Source organism: Orcinus orca, chromosome 4 (genome assembly GCF_937001465.1).
Source record: "Orcinus orca chromosome 4, mOrcOrc1.1, whole genome shotgun sequence".
Lineage (NCBI taxonomy): Eukaryota > Metazoa > Chordata > Mammalia > Artiodactyla > Delphinidae > Orcinus > Orcinus orca.
In genome coordinates this window covers 40,007,496-40,029,186 of record NC_064562.1, presented here as the reverse complement: position 1 = coordinate 40,029,186, position 21,691 = coordinate 40,007,496, and the positions used below count along the sequence as shown (strand labels likewise).

General features: G+C 36.0%; 1 protein-coding gene across 6 annotated transcripts in view; it reads right to left on the bottom strand.

Moving 5' to 3' along the window:
• The window catches only part of WDFY3 (WD repeat and FYVE domain containing 3), a 264,633-nt gene that overhangs the window by 145,530 nt on the left and 97,412 nt on the right, over nucleotides 1-21,691 (bottom strand). For all 6 annotated transcript variants that reach the window (XM_049709048.1, XM_033416011.2, XM_049709050.1 and 3 more), the window contains 4 exons: nucleotides 19,918-20,041; nucleotides 8,584-8,693; nucleotides 4,599-4,760; nucleotides 544-736 (listed from right to left, as the gene is read on the bottom strand). In XM_049709048.1, coding sequence (XP_049565005.1) covers nucleotides 544-736; nucleotides 4,599-4,760; nucleotides 8,584-8,693; nucleotides 19,918-20,041 — 589 coding nt within the window. The remainder of the gene's footprint in view (nucleotides 1-543; nucleotides 737-4,598; nucleotides 4,761-8,583; nucleotides 8,694-19,917; nucleotides 20,042-21,691) is intronic.

Below are 21,691 nucleotides of genomic sequence, written 5' to 3'. Positions count from 1 at the left end.
ATAGTTTCTCAAAAGAACTTTTTATTCAGCAAAAAAGGAGGGAAGAATAGGCTGTGACATAGAACTTACATTATATTACAATTGACCATTTACATAACAAAGCAGTTATTTTAACTCTTGTAGATATCCATCATTTGGAACATGAGAATTTCTTATACCTGAAATGCCTCACAAATAAAAAATAAATTTTTTTCTCCTGGTAAATATACTTTTAATTTAAAATAGAATCTTTGGGGCTTCCCCGGTGGCGCAGTGGTTGAGAGTCCGCCTGCCGATGCAGGGGACACGCGTTCGTGCCTTGGTCCGGGAAGATCCCACATGACGCGGAGCGGCCGGAGCCTGTGCTCCGTGGCGGGAGGGGCCGCGGCAGTGAGAGGCCCGCGTACCGCAAAAAAAAAAAACAAAAAAAACAAAAAAACAAAAAAAATCCTAAAATAGAATCTTTGGAGAATTGAGAGATAAAAACAAATTTCCCATCATATGAGGAGAGAAAAGTGGAGGAAATTCAGAGCACCTAAAATGAATACATTACGAGATATTCACCGTGAATATACTTCACCACATTGACACTGAGACCATGTCGGGATATGGTCATAAGGACTTCTCCGGCACTCTTCCTCCAAGGCAGGTTATAGGGAGGGCACCAAGAGGTTATTGCACTGAATAAAAGCTGGAGATCGTCTTTTTGAGCCAGCTCCTCGGCCGGAGAAACAAAACTGCAGAGTTTCACTAAGATCTAAAGAACAAACAAAATAAGTACATAAATAAATGAATGGTTGGGGAAAGGGAGGAGCTAGAAAAGGACTAGATCTGATTATTAAAAACTCTGAAAGTTCAGGGTTAGTACTGAGCGATATCATTAAAGCCATAATGATGAGTGCTCTAACTTAGGCAACATTAAAAAAGACACCTACAATTTAGAAGTGTGTTATGGTAAAACAGTTAATCACCTCTACTTTTATCAGCTTATTTTTTAAAAAAAAATGTTCTATGTTTACCATCCTCTCTTTACCATGGTATTTTTTTTTTTTTTGCATTGCTTCACCCTACCATGAAACGGAATAAATCAAAGGTTAACTTTCAAGATCAGCACTCTAGTTTTCTATCGATAATTTGGTTCCTTAACTCTTAGTTTGTCATAAGTGAAATGTAATTTTCTTCTCTAAAAGGAACAGCTTTAGGGAGACAAGAAAGTAGAAATAGGTTTTTTAAAAGTAAAAGTATTCTCAAATTGTTCCAACTTCTATAAAAGTAGAAGGGGATATCAGAACTAAAAAATCATCTTAATTCAGAAGTATCAGTTATGTCTAGTAGCCAAAAATCTTCTAAAGCATGATTCAACACTTCTTAAACCCTGGAATGAGAACTTATTCCTTACCTATGGTTTGCAAAATACACACTGCACAAGTGTTTACAGCCCTAAGGGCCTGCTACTTGGGGAATGCAGCTATGGTTTCTGCCCTCAATGGACCTTTTTCTTCTAATCTCGATTTGGTGTCAGAAAAAGTTAATTTTTCTTCTCTGTGCTAAATTTTCTCATCTAAATATTTTTTAAACTTTATAAAATAAATAAAATAAAATTGGAGTATTTTAATATTTGTGCGGAAACTACTAAACAGAAAAAAGTATTTAAAGTATGTTTTGTCCGAGAATGCTAGGTCTTCCTTTTCCTATTTCCTTCAATGCAAAATTTTACTTAAATACAAGAATTTCTAATTCATAGCCGCCAAATACCAGGGAAAAAAATTAAGAATTCAGAGAAACAACAAAATATTTATAAAATCTGTAAGTGCAGGCAATCCCCCCCACCAAAAAAATGTCTGGAGACACTGTTGGATACCAAATTTCCATTCATACGTGTAACATGTGTATCTTTTTCCATATGTGTTAAATGCAACAAAAAAGATATATGAAAAAAAGATAATCAATTGCAGCAAAAAAAAAAAAAGCTCAGAAGAGTGTATTGTTGATTATACTTTTTGTTGGTTTTCACACTACCCTTATGTGATTAGAGGGACAGATGTCATTTCTCTAATCTGTAACATAAAAACAAACCTGAAAATAAAATACTTTTTTCCAAATCAAATCTTTGTCCTCAAAAATAAGCTAGATATAATTCCTTGATGTTGACTCTTAAGATAACTAGTTCTTAATCTTCAAAGGCAAAAGGCTTCTTAAAATAATCTAGTATAATCCTTTCATTTTACAGAAGAGAAAACTGAAGAGTCTACTCATTCCTCTTCGGCCCCTACACTAACCACTTCTATTTGTAGGGACTCTGTTATAAAGTCCAGCCAACTGTGGCAGAGCAGTAATTGGCCACATCAATGCAAATGCAAAGCAAAAAAAAAAAAAAAAGCCTACATGAAGCAGTACCAACTGCTAAGGTCCCAGGAAACCATCTGTCACAAAATATAAACATAGGGATTTCATCTATCATAAACACTATGTGTTCTGAAAACATTTAATAAGTTGTGCCCATTGTTTTTCTAGACAAAATGATGAAAACAATGTCCAGCCTGCAATGAGGAACTAAAAAAGGTAAGTGAGACACTAAAGGAGTACTGGACTAGGTGGTGGGAGAGCTGGGCTCTAATCACTGCCACGCACCTGCTGTGGATCGGTTTCCATAACTGTAAATGAAGCGTTTCATTTAAATTTTCTTTTGAGTTCCTTTTGGCCTTTAACATTCAATGATTCCAATATGCTAAAGTGAATCTCACATTTAGTTCAAAGTCAGCACCCAGTGTTTTCAGATATAGAAAAAATTAAGTTTTAGGAAAAAAATCTCTGCTACTTATTTAGTGTTAAATATATAAAATTCAGCTTCCTCACTTTGTGTCTAAGTGAGATGATGGATGTTCACTAAACACTGTGGTCCTCATTTCATGATGTATGTAAGTCTAATCACCATGCTGCACACCTTAAACTTCAACAGTGCTGTAAGTCAATTATAGCTCAATAAAAGTGGAAGAAAAAAAATTCAGCTTCCATTTATTGCCTAAGGTATTAATTAGTTCTACAGAAGGGATTTATTGAAACAGGGCTCTAGTCTGATTACCAAAGACTAACCCACTCCATTCATCAATGTCTTAAAATAGCTTTAATTCCTATGTGATTTACTCTTTTATTTATTCCCACTGCTCTTCTCATCCAATCTAATTGAGGGGTTAGATAAACCTCAAGTCTAATCCCATTTCTGCCATCCACTCACATCATCATTTTTGAGGAAAACAGAAGCTCTGAAGTCATGGATTGTCTTGTAAATTAACACGAGATAAGGGATGCTAAACACCAGCACAAAAGTATCTAATAAATCAAGTGTTGAATAAATATTTTTTGAATTAGTATTTTATTGATAATCTTGTCTTTTCCTTTCTAAACCATCTTGGTCTCCCTCTTCCCGATCTTCATTGCTAGACCTCAACAAAGCCTGGAGCATTCCTGGAGCAACAACCCCAGTTACACCAGGTGTCATCAACATGGGTCCCCAACTCTACCACACCTACTGCAGATCCACTGTCGTCTCTGTTCTCTCTTCCTACTCTCACAGATTATGGCGCTGGTGGTGGCAACAGCAGGAATCACATTTATTTATTAAAAAATAAATATTTTTATTTCATGTCTACTATGTCTGAAGCAGAGAACCATAGCTTTGGTTATTATTCATTTAATCTTTCCCAAAATCCTTGGCATCTTATTTCAGAAAACGGGACTCAAACAGGTGTTGGTTTTTTAAATTGAGGCATAAAAACACATAACAAAATTTAACCATCTTAAATCATATGCAAATATAGAGTTCAGTAGTGTTAACTACATGCACATTATTGTGCAACACATCTCTAGAACATTTTCCTCTTGCAAAACTGAATCTCTGTAACACGGAACAACAACTTTCTTTTCCCCACCTCCCAGCCCCTGGCAACCAACACTCTACGTTTAAAAGTTTGACCACTTTACTTATAAATGGAACCATGCAGTATTTATCGTCTTGTGTCAAACATGTATTTTTACATGGACAGATTATATTCTAAATGTTTGTAGTTTGTTTGTTTTGAAAATTTTCTCCCAAGAAAGGATATCAAAATGATGATAATATCTCCAGGCTAGCTAACAAAGGTATACTTAATCTGCTAATGCTATTAAAAGAAGAGTGGCAACAGTGGGAAAGAAGGGCTTTATAGGCAGGGAGCAGAGGAGGTGGCAGCAGCCACTAAAATAAACTGTCTTTTCTAAGCTAAATATTTATAGGCTAAGGACTTCCTATATATAGACAGCAACAAAACAGAATTTCTTGACATTAGAAGAAATATTATGCAAAACTTAATTATATTGTCAATAAAAGTTTTCCTTGCTTAGTTCATTTTAGAGATGTTTTTGCTATATCAAAGGTAACCTCTGTTCAGAGAAACAAATTTGTTAATCCCTCATCTAAATATTCTTCAAAAGAAATGTGACAGATGAGATAAAGTGAACTTATAATAAACAGCATGAAATACTATAGAAAATGGAATAGGCAGGACATCTATTTAAGGAGTGTACCTGTTACACTTTAAATAGAGTGGTATAGATGGCCAGGCAAATAGCACCTTCCATACCTGTACAAAAACTTTCTGGAGTAGTCCACGACGTTCTGCTAGAGGTAGCTCATTCTGTGCACCTCCAACTGCCTCAGGCACATGTGGAAGGTCAAAAAACAGATATAAACATTTAACCAGGGTGGAAGGCACTGACATCGTTGTCATGCAGTCCACGGTTTTCTGGAAAACAAACCGATAAATAAGTGAATAGACAGATAGACAGATAGACATAACTGTACTTGGTGTAGCTAAGTAAGCTCAAATTTTAAGCCAGAAAATTATATATCAAAATAACTTTTTAAATGCCTGAAAAAAAATTTAAATGACTCCATGCTGACAAATACGTATTTCCTATTTGGACAAATTTGCTGTAACCAAATATTGAGAAGTTTGTTATTTAGTAAGGTATTTATTAGGTTGACTATTAAGAGGCAGCATGTTACAAAGAACATAAACTTAAGGATTTAGAAAAGATTTTAACCATGAACTTATTAGGCAAACTAATTTTGTTAGACCTCACCTTTCTCTCCTATAAAATGGATATAATAGTACATATCGCTTAGGGTTAATATGAGGGTTATATAACAAATGCAAAGATACACTGAGTACTAAACTATATATTAGTAGTTGCTTTACTATCACTTTTATTTTTATTGTAGATTCTTAGGGTTAGAAGGGCACTTGAAGGATATAGCCATCACTGACACAAAAAAATTTCTACATTATTTTCAAAGATTACTAAAGGAAGAAATTTTAGACATTCTTATGGTGAACATTTCAGCACTGTTAAGAAATATGCTATAATAATTATAAAAATCTTTCCATGGTACAGTTTGGAACAGAAAGTTCTTCCATGCTGGAGATCAACAGGTTAGCATCATCTGTTGATCTGTTTATTAATTTTGACATTAAACATTTCCTGAATGCCTAGGGTATGTCAGTCAGTGTGTTGGGAGCTCGGCATGCAATGATGAAGGATCCCTGCCCTTCAGAAGACTGTAGTCTAGAGCAGAAGCAGGTTTGTTAATAACTATGATTTAATCTCTTATGTGTAACAATGGTAGTACATTCAGGCTAATATAAAAGGGAATGATCACCATTGGCAGGAGTAGAATGGAAAAGTGTCGGAATTAAAACAAGAGGGGAAAGATCACCTGGAAGATACACAGGAGTTTAGGCCACATGGTACAGAATGTTTCAGGAACCTGAGTCCAAAACTGCTGACTCCTGAAAAGCCACAATAATAATGTCTAATCTTTAATGAGTGTTTATTATATAACAGGCATAAAGCTAAGCACTTTAAATACATGCTCTCACCTATTTCTCAAGTCATCCCTACAAGGTAGATTTTATTACTATATGCTCCTTACTTAACAAAGGGAGCAACTGAGGCTCATCACTTATATACCCTGTCTGGGGATAGAGAGCGGGTTAAGTGGCCCATGGTTTATACATGCTCAATGACCTATGCGTGTGGTCTCCCATTTTACTTTTACTTTTATTTTGCTGGGATTGGAGACCCAATGAAGTGTTACAAAGGAGTTATAGAATCAGATTTTAGACAATTAGCTGGTGATAGTATAGACCATAGATTAAAGAGCAGGAAGGCGAGAGCAATTAGGGAACTAGTACCGAAAACTGTAAGAACGGCCGGGCTTGAACTAATGCAGTAGCCGGGTGACAGGGAGGAGAGGGCGCCTAAGGAACAATCCTTTCCAAGATCTGGCCCCTTTCTACATATCTACTATCATTTCCCTCTTCTAATACTCAAAAGCTCTCTGCAGTTCTCATCTACCATTTATTGTTTCTAGACACCCCATGTCTCCATCTGACTCTCAATTTAAACGTCTGTTCATGCCTGAAACTTTCTTTAATTCCTCATCTTTCTTCCTACCCTCACCTACAAAATTTACAACTCCATTTCTATTTTCATAGTACTACATATAGCCCATTATTGCATTTTATGGTATTATCTTCATCCACTTCATCTCTGTCATCTACATGTTGATTCAGGACCATGTTTTTGTCATCTCTATCTCACTACTGCCAACAGAAGATAGCATGCAAACAAGAAAGTCAGCTCAAAACATAACACTGGGGCTTCCCTGGTGGTGCAGTGGTTGAGAGTCTGCCTGCCGATGCAGGGGACACAGGTTTGTGCCCTGGTCCAGGAAGATCCCACATGCCGCGGAGCGGCTGGGCCCGTAAGCCATGGCCGCTGAGCCTGCACGTCCGGGGCCTGTGCTCCGCAACGGGAGAAGCCACAACAGTGAGAGGCCCGCGTACCGCAAAAAAAACCCACAGAAAAACATAACACTGAATTTTCTTTTTAAAATGTCTTTTTCCAGTTAGACTATTACCAGCTATCCCTTCATATTAAGCAAAATGATATGATTTTTCATTTTCATCTTATAACGGATAGATTAAAAGTACAACTGGGTATCCAAACCGGTAATCGGCAACATTTGTAATTTTTTTAAGTGATTCTTTTCTCCTGATTCTTTTCTCCTGATTCTTTTCTTATGCTTTTAAATTGGTCTATCTATTTGTGCACATTTAAGTTAATACACATTTACTGATTTTCTACCATGTTCTAGGTGTTATGGTATGACACAGTCTATGCTCACAAGAGAGAAAGAAAAATAGTGCATCTACAGAAAACATGAATAAAACTTAGAAATATTCCAATTAAACACTATTATTTTATGTATTATTCTAAGCCAAACCAAACTTTGGTACAGTAACGTAGAGGCATTTATAGTTACCATCGATAGCAAGTAGAATTGGTATTTTGATAGTCACTTGATATGGCCATAGATACATGAAAACAATGGTCTACTTTAGGACTATCTGAAGGTTACTTAGTACTTAGGGTGAATAAACATTTCCATTTGCCCAGGACTGAGGGGTTTCCTGGGATGTGGGCCTTCTATGCCAAAACTCAGATAGTCCCAGGTAAATCAGTACAAGTTGGTCTTATTCGTTTTCTGATTTAAAAAACAAAACGTAACACAATATTGTAAATCAACTATACTCCAATATAAAATAAAAATTTAAAATATAATAAAATAAATAAAAAACAAAACGAAACAAAAACCCAGCAAATTAAAAAGGAAACAGGCCATTCCAAAGAAAAAAAATTCTAGTGCTGCTTACTTTAGGCTAGTAACTGGTTTCAGGATATGGTTACTAAGAAATGTGCACTGTTTCTCCTGTGGCCTGTCACAGTAGTATGATTGGTGTCACATTTACTTTTGTAAATTCCATGAGGTATTTGAAAGCCCATAGTAATTTAGACAATAGTCATTCTCAAGATTCGTGTGGACTTTGAAGGTAATTATACTCTGGATTTTAGAAGGCTGAATAAACTTCCTTCATCCCCAAGACATCACAGGTCACAAATCGGGTATTCAAACAGCACATAAATGACTACATGCCATATGTATCATGACAGATGCTTAAACCTGATTTAAAGGGAAAAAAAAGCAATCTCCAGAAAAAATCAAGTAGGAAGGAAATATGTATTATCCTGAAAATGACAATATTTCCTTATTTTGCATAAAAGTTAGAAAAATTTTAAAGTATTTTCCATGTCACTTATTCCTTATTAGCTAAGTGACCTTAGATGAATCTTAGATGACTCTTCCAAGTCAAAGTTTCCCTAACATGGGTTACAGAAATGCAGTTCCTGGGCTACTTCCCTCCAGCCACAGGTAGCCCATCTTTTTGCCCAGTGTGCTGTACAAATGGTACCATGCTCTATGTGTGCTATGATGTGACAAAGATGGAAAACACTGTTCTAATTTAAGCATTTCCTCATGTGTAAAATGGAAACATTAACCTCCTTATAGAGATGTTGTGAGAAGCATGAAATAATGTGTAAGAAGAATTAGAAGAATACACAGGTTATCATAAAATCTTATTTGGATATGATGATAAATTTAATTTCACAAAATCCCAAGAGGATAAAAAGACGCTTCAAACATGAAAGCCAAGAACTTACCTGACCAGAGGATGCTAACAAATTAATTGTTGTCAGAAGCATCCAACCTCTACTGGCTTCTTCACTCTGATTGATTTCCAAGAATTGGACTATGGCCCGACTTGCAGCCTCTATAAAACCAAAGGAAAGTCATTAGGTGGAGAGAAATCACGTACAAAATATGTTAAAGAGAGCAATGTTTTAATGGTATATGTAGATGTCATCATATCAATACAGAAATGTAAAAGTCAACCTATATATTTTAGGAAAAGGTACGTCACAAACTAGTCAAAAAGAGTCATGGAACAGGGGAAATTTGAGTTAAACCTGCCTGTAAAACAAGTCTCTCTAGAAACAGGGAGGGAGGGATGGAAACAGAGAGATTAGGCACACTGTATTAAAACAAAAGTGTGGCTAGAGGAATGATCAAGAGGAACAACTGTAATAACATAGGGTTCACATTCTAGAAGAGCATATGCTGAGAATTAGAGTCTAATATCAATAGTAGTGACAGAAAATGCCTACTTACGAAGGAAGGTAAGCTAAGGGCTGTCTGTATTTGACTCTTTGGGCAAGAGGGAGCAAATGTAGTTTCTTGAGCAAAGTAGATGTTGAAAGGATTATTTTAAGACTATTAATTTAGAGTGATGTGTATGACAAACTTTAAGGGCAAAGAGATTGATGGGGGAAACAAATTAAGAGGTTGGCTCAGTGATACACACAAGGGGTGACCTGAACAGCTGACATTAGGAAGAGATAAACAGTGAGGGAGTCATTCATAGAACTGTAGTGTTGGAAGACTCTTTGAAAGTCAGCTTAGTTGATTATGTTTTTAAGGATAAGGGAAAATGGATAAATCCTTAACCATGCATTTAATTTTATCAGCACAGAGTTCATCAATTTTTACATTGTAATAGTAGATGAATTAAAGTCAGAAAATAAGTCCAATCTGTTCACTGTAAACCAACATGTTAAGTTACTAAACGTATACTTAACACACGTCATAAAGACACAGGATGTAGAATAGAATTTAGGTTACTTTAGAGGTATTCTTTCCTTTAAGACATTTAAGACAATCAAGATAAAAGTGTTTTATTCAATAATTGAATGATACAAAACTTACACATGATACTGTGCCGGACATATTTCATCTTTATATACTTCCATTTGAAAGAACATGTTAAAGGAAAATTTTTTAAGATACCTTATTTTTACTGCGTCTTAACTGTACAACAAGCACTGTTTTTTTTTTTTTTGCGGTACGTGGGCCTCTCACTGTTGTGGCGTCTCCCGTTGCGGAGCACAGGCTCCGGACGCGCAGGCTCAGCGGCCATGGCTCACGGGCCTAGCTGCTCCACGGCATGTGGGATCTTCCTGGACCGGGGCACGATCCCACGTCTCCTGCATCGGCAGGTGGACTCTCAACCCACTGCGCCACCAGGGAAGCCCAACAAACACTGTTTTAAGTGCTTGCAGATTCAACTCATTTAATCTTTATGTAGAACCCTGTAAGTTATTTTCTATTCTTAGACCCCTTATTATAATATAAATTGAGAAATGGAGAGGATAAGTAATTTGCCTAGAATCAGGGACAGAACTTATATTCAAATCCAGCCTGCTTAGCCTGTAAAAGATAGTGATAAAAAAATTTTACTGGAAAAGAGAAGTCAACAGAACCCTGGCTTACTTCGGGTATTCAGTATCTGGTAAATGTTGAAATTACTGTATTCATGCTCACTGATTTTACAGTCTCTTGCCCCTCTCTAGAAAACAAACACCGTGGGAGCAGACTTTGTCAGCCTTGTTCAGAGCTGATCCCCAGTACGGAGCACATCACTGGCAATAAGTGGGCACTCAATAAACATCTGTTAAATGAGTGAATAAATCAACCCAGGGAGATCAAAGAAGGACACATTGAATTCAACTTCTCAAGAACATCAGGAGGTTTGCATTTATTATGGGTAACAGAGATTCCTGAAAGTTTTGAAAGGGGAGTAATACAAAGAAAGCAATGTTCAAGGCTGATTAAATAGAGAAAGAAGAAAACAAATAAAAGAATGCCATTGAGAAACCATCTTTAGCAACCATGGTTTAAGATCATTGGCAAAAACTAACCTGCAAATTTTTCCTGCAAGCCTACAATGGACCCCAGCCATTTGCTATATAACACGAGCAGTCTTTCCTTGATAGTAATTAAACGCTCATGTAAGGAAAACAGCTCCTTACCAGTTGGCTAAAATTCTTAATCAAAGGCTGACATGCTATGTTTTCATTTCCTAGGCTTCTTCGTAACCAGGCGACTTTGGTTTGAAATTGTGCATTTCCAATTTCGTAACTCAACATCTTAAAAAAAAACACCTGCAGTCTTCAAATTGCTTTATTTTACAATTACACAAATGTAATGAAATTCTATTTCATTAAAAAAAGAAACATTGATTGGTAAATCAACTGATCAATACCACCTATGTCTCTCACAGAGGGAAAAAAATATTTTGAAGAACTAAGCCTACTTTAAAAGATAAACAAATTTATCTCCCTGGTAGAGAATCTAGAAACCTACAGATAAGACACATTTTGAGTGACTCCAGATTCCACCCATAGTACTTAACACTATTAACATTAAAAGATGTTTGGACAAATATGTTTTTTCACTGCTATTCAACAAGTTGCCAATTATGAACAATGAATGCCAATGGTTATTTTGAGAACCAAAACACCAAAAATGTACTCTTGGTTTGAAACAGTTCCATATATCTATCTGATAAATGGCATTTACAAAAGTGTGTGGTTTCTTTCGTTTTGGTTGACAATGAACATTAAGATATTCCTCAAGATAAGAAAAGACAATGTATTTTCAAAAATGTCCTATTTGTTATTAAACATTACAACAGTTCAGTAGATTGCTGAGCTGATTAAATGAGATAATACGTATGAAAATAAACCTTGAAAAGGATCAAGACAGTATAATTATTAATGGTGTCCCTTTAACAATTTTACCAACTTAATAATAACAACTGCTCTTTTTGAGAAGAAGATAGAGACTTCAGTTACATCAGCAATAATGTATAATTATGTTATCTGGCTTTGAATTACAGGTGCACACAAAGAAGTCTTGACAATAGTTGTGGCTGAATAATACAGGAGAGATTGGAAACTCTCATTGATAAAATAGACTATCTTTACATATCAAACATATTCAGAAGAACTATTTTACTTTCACCTACTAATTTCAGTAGGTTGCCATACAAAACAACTTGATGGGATCTCCGAGTTTTCATTTTAAATAAATCAAGAAGCTCATTGTAAAAGTATGTAACATTTAGTGCTATCTTTAAAAACTTATGTAGACAACATATTAAACCTCCATAAACCACAGAATTTCTTAAAACTTTGAAAAACGCTCCTAGTCAAAAAATAGAGCATTATGATCTTTTATTTTCACCAATTTTTAACAAATTTAAAGACTGATTTAACTTAAGATTATAATAAAAAGAACATATTAATATCAGCCCATCTTGAGAGTTGCCAATCATTTTGATTTAAGCTTTAGCTTTCATGCTGCATTACAGTACACATAGTTAGGCCAAAAAATGCAGAAATGAAGTTAGTAGAGCTCATTATTAGATTAAATAAGAATATGTAGACGGTTTTAAAGGAAATGTTAAGTTCCCAGTCTACACTGAGAGAGTGTAAGTAAATTCAATTAGACTGCATTCAGAACAACCAGAACACAAAACGTGTTAATAATAAGTGTAATACAATATTTTTTCCTTTTGCAAAGTCCATTTAAAGCATAGTCATTTTCAAACTTATGCTTCAGGATGATAATGTGAGACACATCAATAGTACTATTACACTTTTTTCATTAACAAAGAAACCAAGCCCTAAACGCCCATTCCCACCCCTCCCTTCCAAAAAAAACCACTTCCACGTTAGTGAGAAAAATAGTATTAGGACTCATAGCTTCCATGCTTCTTTCAATTTGATAATACATCATCACACCTTGGGAATGAAATTACCTGAAGGTGTTGTGGCTTTGAAATCCTTGGAGGACAGCGGGGCACACTGTTTTTCTGTTTAAAAAGAAAGGCTGGGTTGTCTAACTGGGGATTCACTACATTATACTAATCCCACCACAAGATGCTGCACCAGGTGCCAACTGTGGTCAGCATCATTTGGCTTCTCTATCACTGGGTCGCTGCCCAGTGGGCATTACAGCACTGGGCTTAACAGTGGTACCTAGCATGCAGCAAAGTCATTAACAATAAACTGAAGATACTATTTTTACACAGGTGGGAATTTTCTCTTTCAATGATGTAAAATCGACCATGTGACTGACCTTAGAATTAAACAGACTGCATGGCTGAACTTAACAAATAACTAGAAGAGATAGGGAAAAGTCTTAAGCCATGTCCTGTACACAATATGGCTACAAAATTATATATTTTTTCAAATTAGTTGAAAGTCACTATAGATTTTTAACAAAACCACAGGGAGGCTATAACCAAGAGAATTAAGAGAGACAGAGAGAAGAGGACTACTGTATTACAAATCAGCCCATGTACCCACTTTGCACATTGACCTACCTAAAATTTTCCATTTTTACTAACTTCTGATGGATAGATTTAAACAATATAATTGCCAATAAGCATGGTTCCTACTGAGATATCTACAATGAATGTTAGAAGTGATCTGGTAAAAAGACTTGATATGTGAATGGTGATTAGGTAACAAACAAAGTAAGTATTTCACACCGAATTCAGAGGAGCTCTGGAAAAATAATCTTTCTCTGATGCACAACAGATAGAGCGAATTTTCAAAAGAATAATAGAGGACTCATTCCACCTGCTTCTTTTTGGAGAAAAATTATGTTCATGTAAATCATAACAAAAATTACTTTCAATGAAAACTTCCTATAAAATAAAAGGTTATGTGAGGTATTGAAAGCAGCCAAACTCATAGAAGCAGAAAGTGGAACGGTGGTTGCCAAAGGCTGAGAGGAGGAAGAAATGGAAAGTTGCTGATAAATGTGTATAAAGTTACAGTTGTGTAATATGAAAAAGTTCTAGAGATCTACTGTACAACATTGTACTTACAATTTACTGTACTGTACATGTAAAAGTTTGTTAAGAGGGCAGATCTAATGTTAGTGTTTTTACCACAATAGAAATCAATTGATCAATCGGAAAACTAGAATGGGATATGCAAGAAGAAAGATGATTCAGGATGTACCTAGATCCTCAACATCTAGAATTTTTTACTAGAAAAATCAAAATATCAAAAAATCTCCATGAAAGTACTTTTGATAACAGCACTGATCAAAAGAAACTTCCAATGTTCAAAACTAAAAATGAAAGAAGAGAACAAGGATTCCAAAGGCCAGAGTTCTTCAAGGCTGACAGAGGAGACACTCCAAAACTATGCTTTTCTCTCTTAAACATCAGTAAGCTGGCTTTTCTAACACTCTTCTAACTCTTAAAGCATAATGGGGTAGGGGGGAGCACAGAGAAATCCTATGTCAAAATCAGTAAAAAATTTTTTGAGCACCTAATCTGTGACAAGCATTCTTTTACAGGGGTGAACACAAGAGACAATAACATTAAATAAGTAAATAAACAAGGTACTTTCAGATGACACCAAACCTCTAAAGGAAGTATTTAAGGTGACTGAATAAATACTCACTGGTGTGGAGATACAGGATAAAAGATCTATATTTGAGATAGGGTGATTTGGAAAGGTTTCTCTTGTGGAGGTAAAACTTACACAAAATTGAATTGAATCTCACTGGATTCTGAAGTTAACGAATTTCAAAAGTTTAAAACTAAAACTTACATGGAATCACATGATATGAAAAAATGTATCTTAAAATACCTGGCAAACAGTATGTCACCAATGGAAGAAGGAAGGGCACAAGGGGCTCCCTCTATGTTTGCAACTTCCTGTGAGTCCATAAATATTTCAAAATAGAAAGTTTAAAAAAAAAAAAACTTATGTAACTATTATTGTAATTAACAATGAGACATCTCCTCCATTTAAGATACTCTTCATTATTTCCCTATGGATATAAAACTGTAAAGAGATTTAGGAAAACAAATCTCCAATGTAGAAAAATGTTTTTCTACAAACATGCAGATTAGGTATTCATAAAGACAGCAACAGTGAACAGAGTATAAATAAGCTTTGGAATTTTTTTTTCTAATCTAGGGCTGTCACTCAAAAAAGAAAATGCAATGACAGGAGTCAACATGTGACAAAGAAATTTCCCTTCATACTACCTATTTAAAATAGCTAAAAAGGCATAAAACACAGAAATCTTATATTTAAGACAAACTTTTCACTTGTATAGGAACAACTGAAATCAATAAAGATAAAAAAAGGATGCAATCCCATTCTGGTGGAGAAGGGAAAAGACAGGAAGTTTACCTTAAACTATCTTGACCATCTCTCACCAGACTTGCTTCAAGGACTACAAATATAATTAAAACTGCCTCATTTTAAAATCCATACATCAATTCATATAATGTACAGCTTCTGATTAAGAGATTTTGTCCTCAATCTAAAAATACTTTAATGGCTGTTGCTCCAAAGACTCCATAATGGGTCCCCCGTTAAAGATGGAAGGTTGAGCACATGCATTTATCTCTTCTCTGTCCTGAAACCTCACTGCTATAAACTGAATTGTGCCCCCCCAGAATTCATATTTGAAGCCTTAGTTCCTAATGTGATGGTATTTGGAGATGGAGCCTTTGGGAGGTAATTGGGTTTAGATGAGGTCATGAGGGTGTGCCCCTCATAATGGGATTAATGCCCTTATAAGAAGAGACACCAGAGAGCTCTCTCTCCTGGAGGTGAGGACACATTGAGAAGGTGCCATCTGCAAGCCAGGAAGAGAGATCTCACCAGAAACCAATCATGCTGGCACCATGCTCTTAGAATTTCAGCCTCTAGAATTGTGAAAAAAAATTCCTGTTTTATACTGGTCTATGATATTTTTGTTATGGCAGTCCAAGCAGACTCATACACCCACTAAAATTGTTGTTTAAGGATTTTTTTTAAAAAATCATAAACCCATAAGTACAAAGAAAATAGGAAAGGTGAAAACAACAACGTTTTGGATACTAAAACAGCAGAGAAATTAGTGGGAACTGATTTAGCAGACTCTAGAATCTTAAAGCAAGTACAAGGAAAACACAAAAAAGCAGCTAACTACAAGACAACCTCCAAGAGGCTCAGGAATTGGTGGCACTAAGTACCTTTAGAAGCAGAAGTAAATGTGGGACTGTACACAGAAGGACTGGTGAAGTCTGTGTAAGAGCAGCTAGACCCCCAGATCCCCACTACTGTGTGGGTAGTAGACTAGAGATTTATTCACTAAAAAGAAAAACAGAGGATGTTTGGATTGGGGTGGAGGGGGGACAATGACATTAAACCAGGCACAGTTGTGGGCTCATCATGAAGATAAAATAGAAGCTTATGTATTGATACTAAATGTTGAGGGTCCTCAGACACTGGCTTCTAAAATGTTCAGAGTCAGACATATACTGTCTAAGTAAACACTGGACATTCCTCTCTGGGGACTCTGTCTAGCTCAAGGGAAAGATGGTCAACAGAATGGCTCAGCAAAATGACCCTAGGCTGAGGCCCAGGCAAGCTCCAGCCACAATTACAAAGCTACCCAGCAACTTTCCAAGATTCCATTCTTATACAGCAGTAGAGGGCCAAGGATGAGACACGGGAGGACATTCTCCAATATAAAAGAGACAAAAATAAAGTAACAAAAAAGACTACCTGAAAGAAACAGACTGTGGAGGAAGATAAAAATCTGAAAAGAAATTTTAAAAAAAGAAAAGAAAAAGAAACCTCAGAGAGTTAAGAGAAGCCATGAAAGGAAAGCAAAAGACATCAATAAAAAAGAAAAAAAAATCTCTTAGAAATTAAAAGTATCGTGTCACAAATGGGGGGAAAAAAAAAAACCCATGGAAGGAATATATGGTAAAACCAAAAAGCTCTCCTAGCAAAGAGAGTAAAAAAGCAAAGACAGAAAATAAGAGAGGAAAGATAAGAAAATGAGAGGGACAGTCTTAGGGGTACACGTGGTAAGAAAGAGAAAACAGAGGGGAGGATATTATTATATAAACAATTCACAAACCTTTCTCAAAATTAAAGGATATGAATTTCCAGACTAAACAGGTCCAGTGAGTACTCAGCATAATGAATAAAAATAGGTCCACTCCAAGGCATGTTATCATGAAATTTTAGAAGAGGAGGGCCAACAAGAGGATTCTAAATGCTTTTATAAAACACACACACAAACACACACAATACAGGCCACAGAGAAAGAATGGAGAATTTAGGTAGCTTCAGACTTCTTACTAGGAGTATAGGAATCTAAAATATGATGGAGAAATTATTTTTAAATTCTGAAATAAAATGATTTCCAATCTAGGACCTTATATCCACCGAAAGGAGGATAAATGTAATGCGAGCTGAGAGATTTTCCAAAATAACCTTGGGAGTTCAACCTAGGCTGCCTGGAGAAGGACCCACTGACCATGTTCCCAGAGGTGCTGCACCCAAGCTTAATTTTCTATGACACGCGTAGCTTCCACTCCCTGTGGGAGGGCCTGTAGCTTCCCCTGAGCCCCCAAGTCTCCTGGAACTAAACAGTTAGCATTCTCAAACAACTCCTAGAAACATCCAATAAGAACTCAGATTCAGTACTCAAACGGCGTAGATCACAAACGGTGTTTCTTCACCATTATGATTGCATTCATGCTCTGGGTGGGGAATATCCCAAGCACACTTCTGTGAGATAACGAGGGTGATGGATCTGTGCCTTCTTTTCTCTTGTTGAAGCCTGGTTCTACAAGTTCCCCTTTCTGCAATAAAGCCATCCTGTATGATGTGATAAAGTTTGTTCTAAGCCCCGTATACCTGAAAGCTTGTCACCTTCCATGGTTAAGGGGAAGGAACTCATTTTATATAGCAAGAGTCAAAGGAATTTTCACTCACAGATTTCTAATTTTTTTTTTTTTTGGTGATACGCGGGCCTCTCACTGTTGTGGCCTCTCCCGTTGCGGAGCACAGGCTCCAGACGCGCAGGCTCAGTGGCCATGGCTCACAGACCCAGCCACTCCGCGGCATGTGGGATCTTCCCGGACCGGGGCACGAACCCATGTCCCCTGCATCGGCAGGTGGACTCTCAACCACTGCACCACCAGGGAAGCCCTCACTCACAGATTTCTAAAAACAAATACAAAATCCAAAAACCAAAATAATAACTGCCCTGCATCCTTTTTCAGGAGGCTGCTGGAAAAAATATTTTACCAAAAATGAGGAAGTTAATTTGAGAAAAAAGATGACATGAGATTTTGGAAACAGAGACTCTATCCCAAAGAAGTGGAAAAACATCCCAGGATGAACTGAGTGAAGATGAAAAAGTGACAGTTGTCCAGCTGGCCTAGAGAGCAACTACTACAGATTAAAGCAGAACAGAAGGTTCTGGAAGAGCTATTTGCAAGAAGATGAAACTGACAGAATATCTGATGTCTTCAATGATATTGGAGGAAATTCAGAAAAACAGAGGAGTAGGGGAAGAATGCATAATGAAAATGTAGAAAACTAGTTTTTTTAAAAAAAGGCAATTATTAACTCTGATTGATAAAGGGGGAGAAGTTTTCAAGAAAGAAAGAGTAATCAGAGTATATCATATGGCTCATCTTTGTATAATGTTTTCAGTCACAATAATATAATGAATACTGATCTAATCAAATTATGATAGAATGATATGGGGATATAGAAGTGAGAATCTGTGGGATAGTGGTGAGCTTAAAAGTCTCACTTCTCTTGTGGTAAGCCTGGAGATGGTATCTAAATATGAAAAATCAAGGGCACACAGTATAAGCACATTAGTTAGAGACACAGAGGTAAATATCAAAAAAAGTTAAGAGACATAAAAAGTCAGTGTATCTTAGGAGTGCAAAATGAGGATGAACCAGGATGATGGAAGGGAGATACTGTTTTTAATAAACCTATAAACTATTTGACCCTTAAAACCATGCACCTATATACTTTTAAAACTAGAAGTAAAAACTAAATTAAAAAATAGGATTATAGGGCTTCCCTGGTGGCGCAGGGGTTGAGAGTCTGCCTGCTGATGCAGGGGACACGGGTTCGTGCCTGGGTCCGGGAAAATCCCACATGCCGCGGAGCGGCTGGGCCCGTGAGCCATGGCCGCTGAGCCTGCGCGTCCGGAGCCTGTGCTCCGCAACGGGAGAGGCCACAACAGTGAGAGGCCCACGTACCGCAAAAAAAAAAAAAAGTATTATATAACAAAGGCATTACCGTTACAATTGGAAAGATAATAATTCAATGGGTGGAAACGATAAGTGATTTTTCAAAGAGACACTAGAAACAAAACTTAAATTATTGATTTCTTGGTCTAATGCTTCAGTAGGAAAGCTATCACTCAACCACTAAAAACCAAAGCAACAAGATAAAAATTAAGATAAAATCCTTCAAACATATTGCTAATTTAGAAAATGAGTAATGGTAATTAAAATCAAAAAATTTTATTTTAATCTTGATTAAATGGGATGATACTTTATGAAGTTTAAAATTACCTAATTATGAATAAGAATAGTTATTCAGGCAGCATTTATAAAAGGCCTACTGTGTAAAGCACTGTGGTAAATAAAGACTGTAGGTTATACAAAGACTCATAAATAGTTTATGGTCTAATAGAAAGATAAAGATACATATATAAACACCACTCGTGAAGCTGAGTAGTTAAGAAGAGAAAACTTTTCCTTTGATTAAGGAAATCAAGAAACATTCTATCTAGGAAGTGTGACTTAATCCAAGCTGAGAAGATTTAGATGTACTAAGACGGGGGGAGATGCTCCTTCCTGAATGAAGCATCACAAGGATAGAAAAAAGAGCACAGAAATGTCTGGGACTATAAGTAACTCATGATTTGGTTGAAATATAGAAAAAGGAAACAAGAAATTAAAAAGGGTATGCAAAAATGGTGGGTATATATATGTATTTCCAGGTCCTGAGTTTGTGTTGAATGTCATGCTAGGAATTTGGATTTTGTTCAGAAGGAAACAGAGTGCTGTTAAAAGGGTTAGGTCAGGGGTGGTAGTGGTCCAAGGAAAGTAGCCTTGGGTAGAACTACTCCACTTGAGAGTAAAAGGTGCTGACAGTAAGAATATGACAGTAAGAATGGGAATGGGGACTGGTACTGAAATCCATGTGCTTAAAATCAGGTCAATTTTTTGTTAGATTTCGACACCACTTTTACCAAACTGTCCATTCAAATAAATCAGTTTTTGCTGGTTTCTGTAAAAATACCTGTGGATTTGTTTGATGCTCTCCTTCGAATTTCTGTCACCATCAGTCGTGAGACTTGTGTTGTGAACTGCAGAAGATCAGAAAATTTTTCTGTCATTGTATTTGGCGGAGCATTTCCAAAAACCTGTGATGAGAAAAACAATTTTAATACAGCATTGTCAACTTTTTTCTTTCATTATGTGCTTTTCAAAGTGTGGTATGACTTGAAAATCAAATAAAAGAAAGTATGCTTGCATAGTTACTTCGATCTGAATAAGTTTAAAACATATCTCTTTCAATAAATGCCATCTAACCACATTTTCTTATACATGTAAAATAATTTGTTGAATGAATAATTAAATAAACAAAATCTAAAAGCCAAAGACCAGTTATCTATAAAATTTAAATCAAACTTACTAATAAACTTTAGAAAATATAATGTAAATATATTTTCTAAAGTTTATATTTAGAAAATAAATATAAACTTCTAAAGTTTATAAATAAATATAAACTTTATATAAACTTTATATTTATAAATAAATATAAAGTTATAAAAAATATAAACTTCTAAAGTTTATATTTAGAAAATATAATGGTAAAAGCAGGGACTTATCTAATGCTAAGTCCTGGGCTGAATACAGAATTTACTAAACTCATCTTATACCTCAGAATTTCTGAATTCTAACCATAATAATTCCCAAAACAAGACTTAATGAAAAGACTAGAATAAAAATGAATGAAAGGGTCATGAAATACACTTGTCTTTACAAAAATCTACACTAGATGAACTTTAGAATAAATCATTCTTAAACTGGCATAGGTTCAGCAAAGAGAATGAAAAAACTAAAACCTGGACAGACTGTCATAGGAAAAGAAATAGTATATTATAATAGCTATATAACTGGATGCATCCTGGAATATTGTTTTAAAAATGTTTTTTATAGTGGGACATCCCTGGTGGCACAGTGGATAAGACTCCATGCTCCCAATGCAGGTGGCCTGGGCTCGATCCCTCGTCAGGGAACTAGATCCCACATACATGCCGCAACTAAGAGTTCACATGGGGCAACTAAGGAGCCAGCAAGCCGCACTTAAGAAGTCTGCCTGCCACAACTAAGGAGCCGGTGAGCTGCAACTAAGGAGCCCACCTGCTGCAACTAAGACCCAGCGCAACCAAATAAATATTTTTTTTTAAAAAATGTTCTTTATAGCTAAAAGAGAATTCTGTGTCTCCTAAAACTATTATGATAGCCCTCTACTGTAATATTAACTAAACAATATTTTATATTCTTGTTATCTGTTCAAATGTCACTGCAAAGGGAGGAAACGTATCTTACCCGTCATTGTGTTCCTTGCCAAGCTAGCACCCTGCCTTTTACAGGGATGTTCCCTGAATATGGCTGTTTGTTTGTATGCTGCCTGCCCCCACAACCAAATTCTAGAAAATGTTTAGGTAGCATGCAAGGACACAAATTATAATATGAGAATATAAACAAAAAGTAAGAACAAAACCAATCAAATAATAAAACCAAGGCTAGGGAGGTAGACTGGGGAAAAAAAGTCTATATTTGCCATATTTAGTCATGAATTTTGGCTCAAACATACAGGAGAGAAAACCTCATGAACTACATGGTTCTCAATGTCCTTAGGTAAGGAAAACATATATTTAACGAAGTACCTCTATTCTTCATACCATAATGTAAAGATTTTCTTCCAAGGATCCTATTAAAAGGATACAACTTATAATATCCTTGTAATAGGAATGTTTCTTACATTCTTACAATAGACAACATGT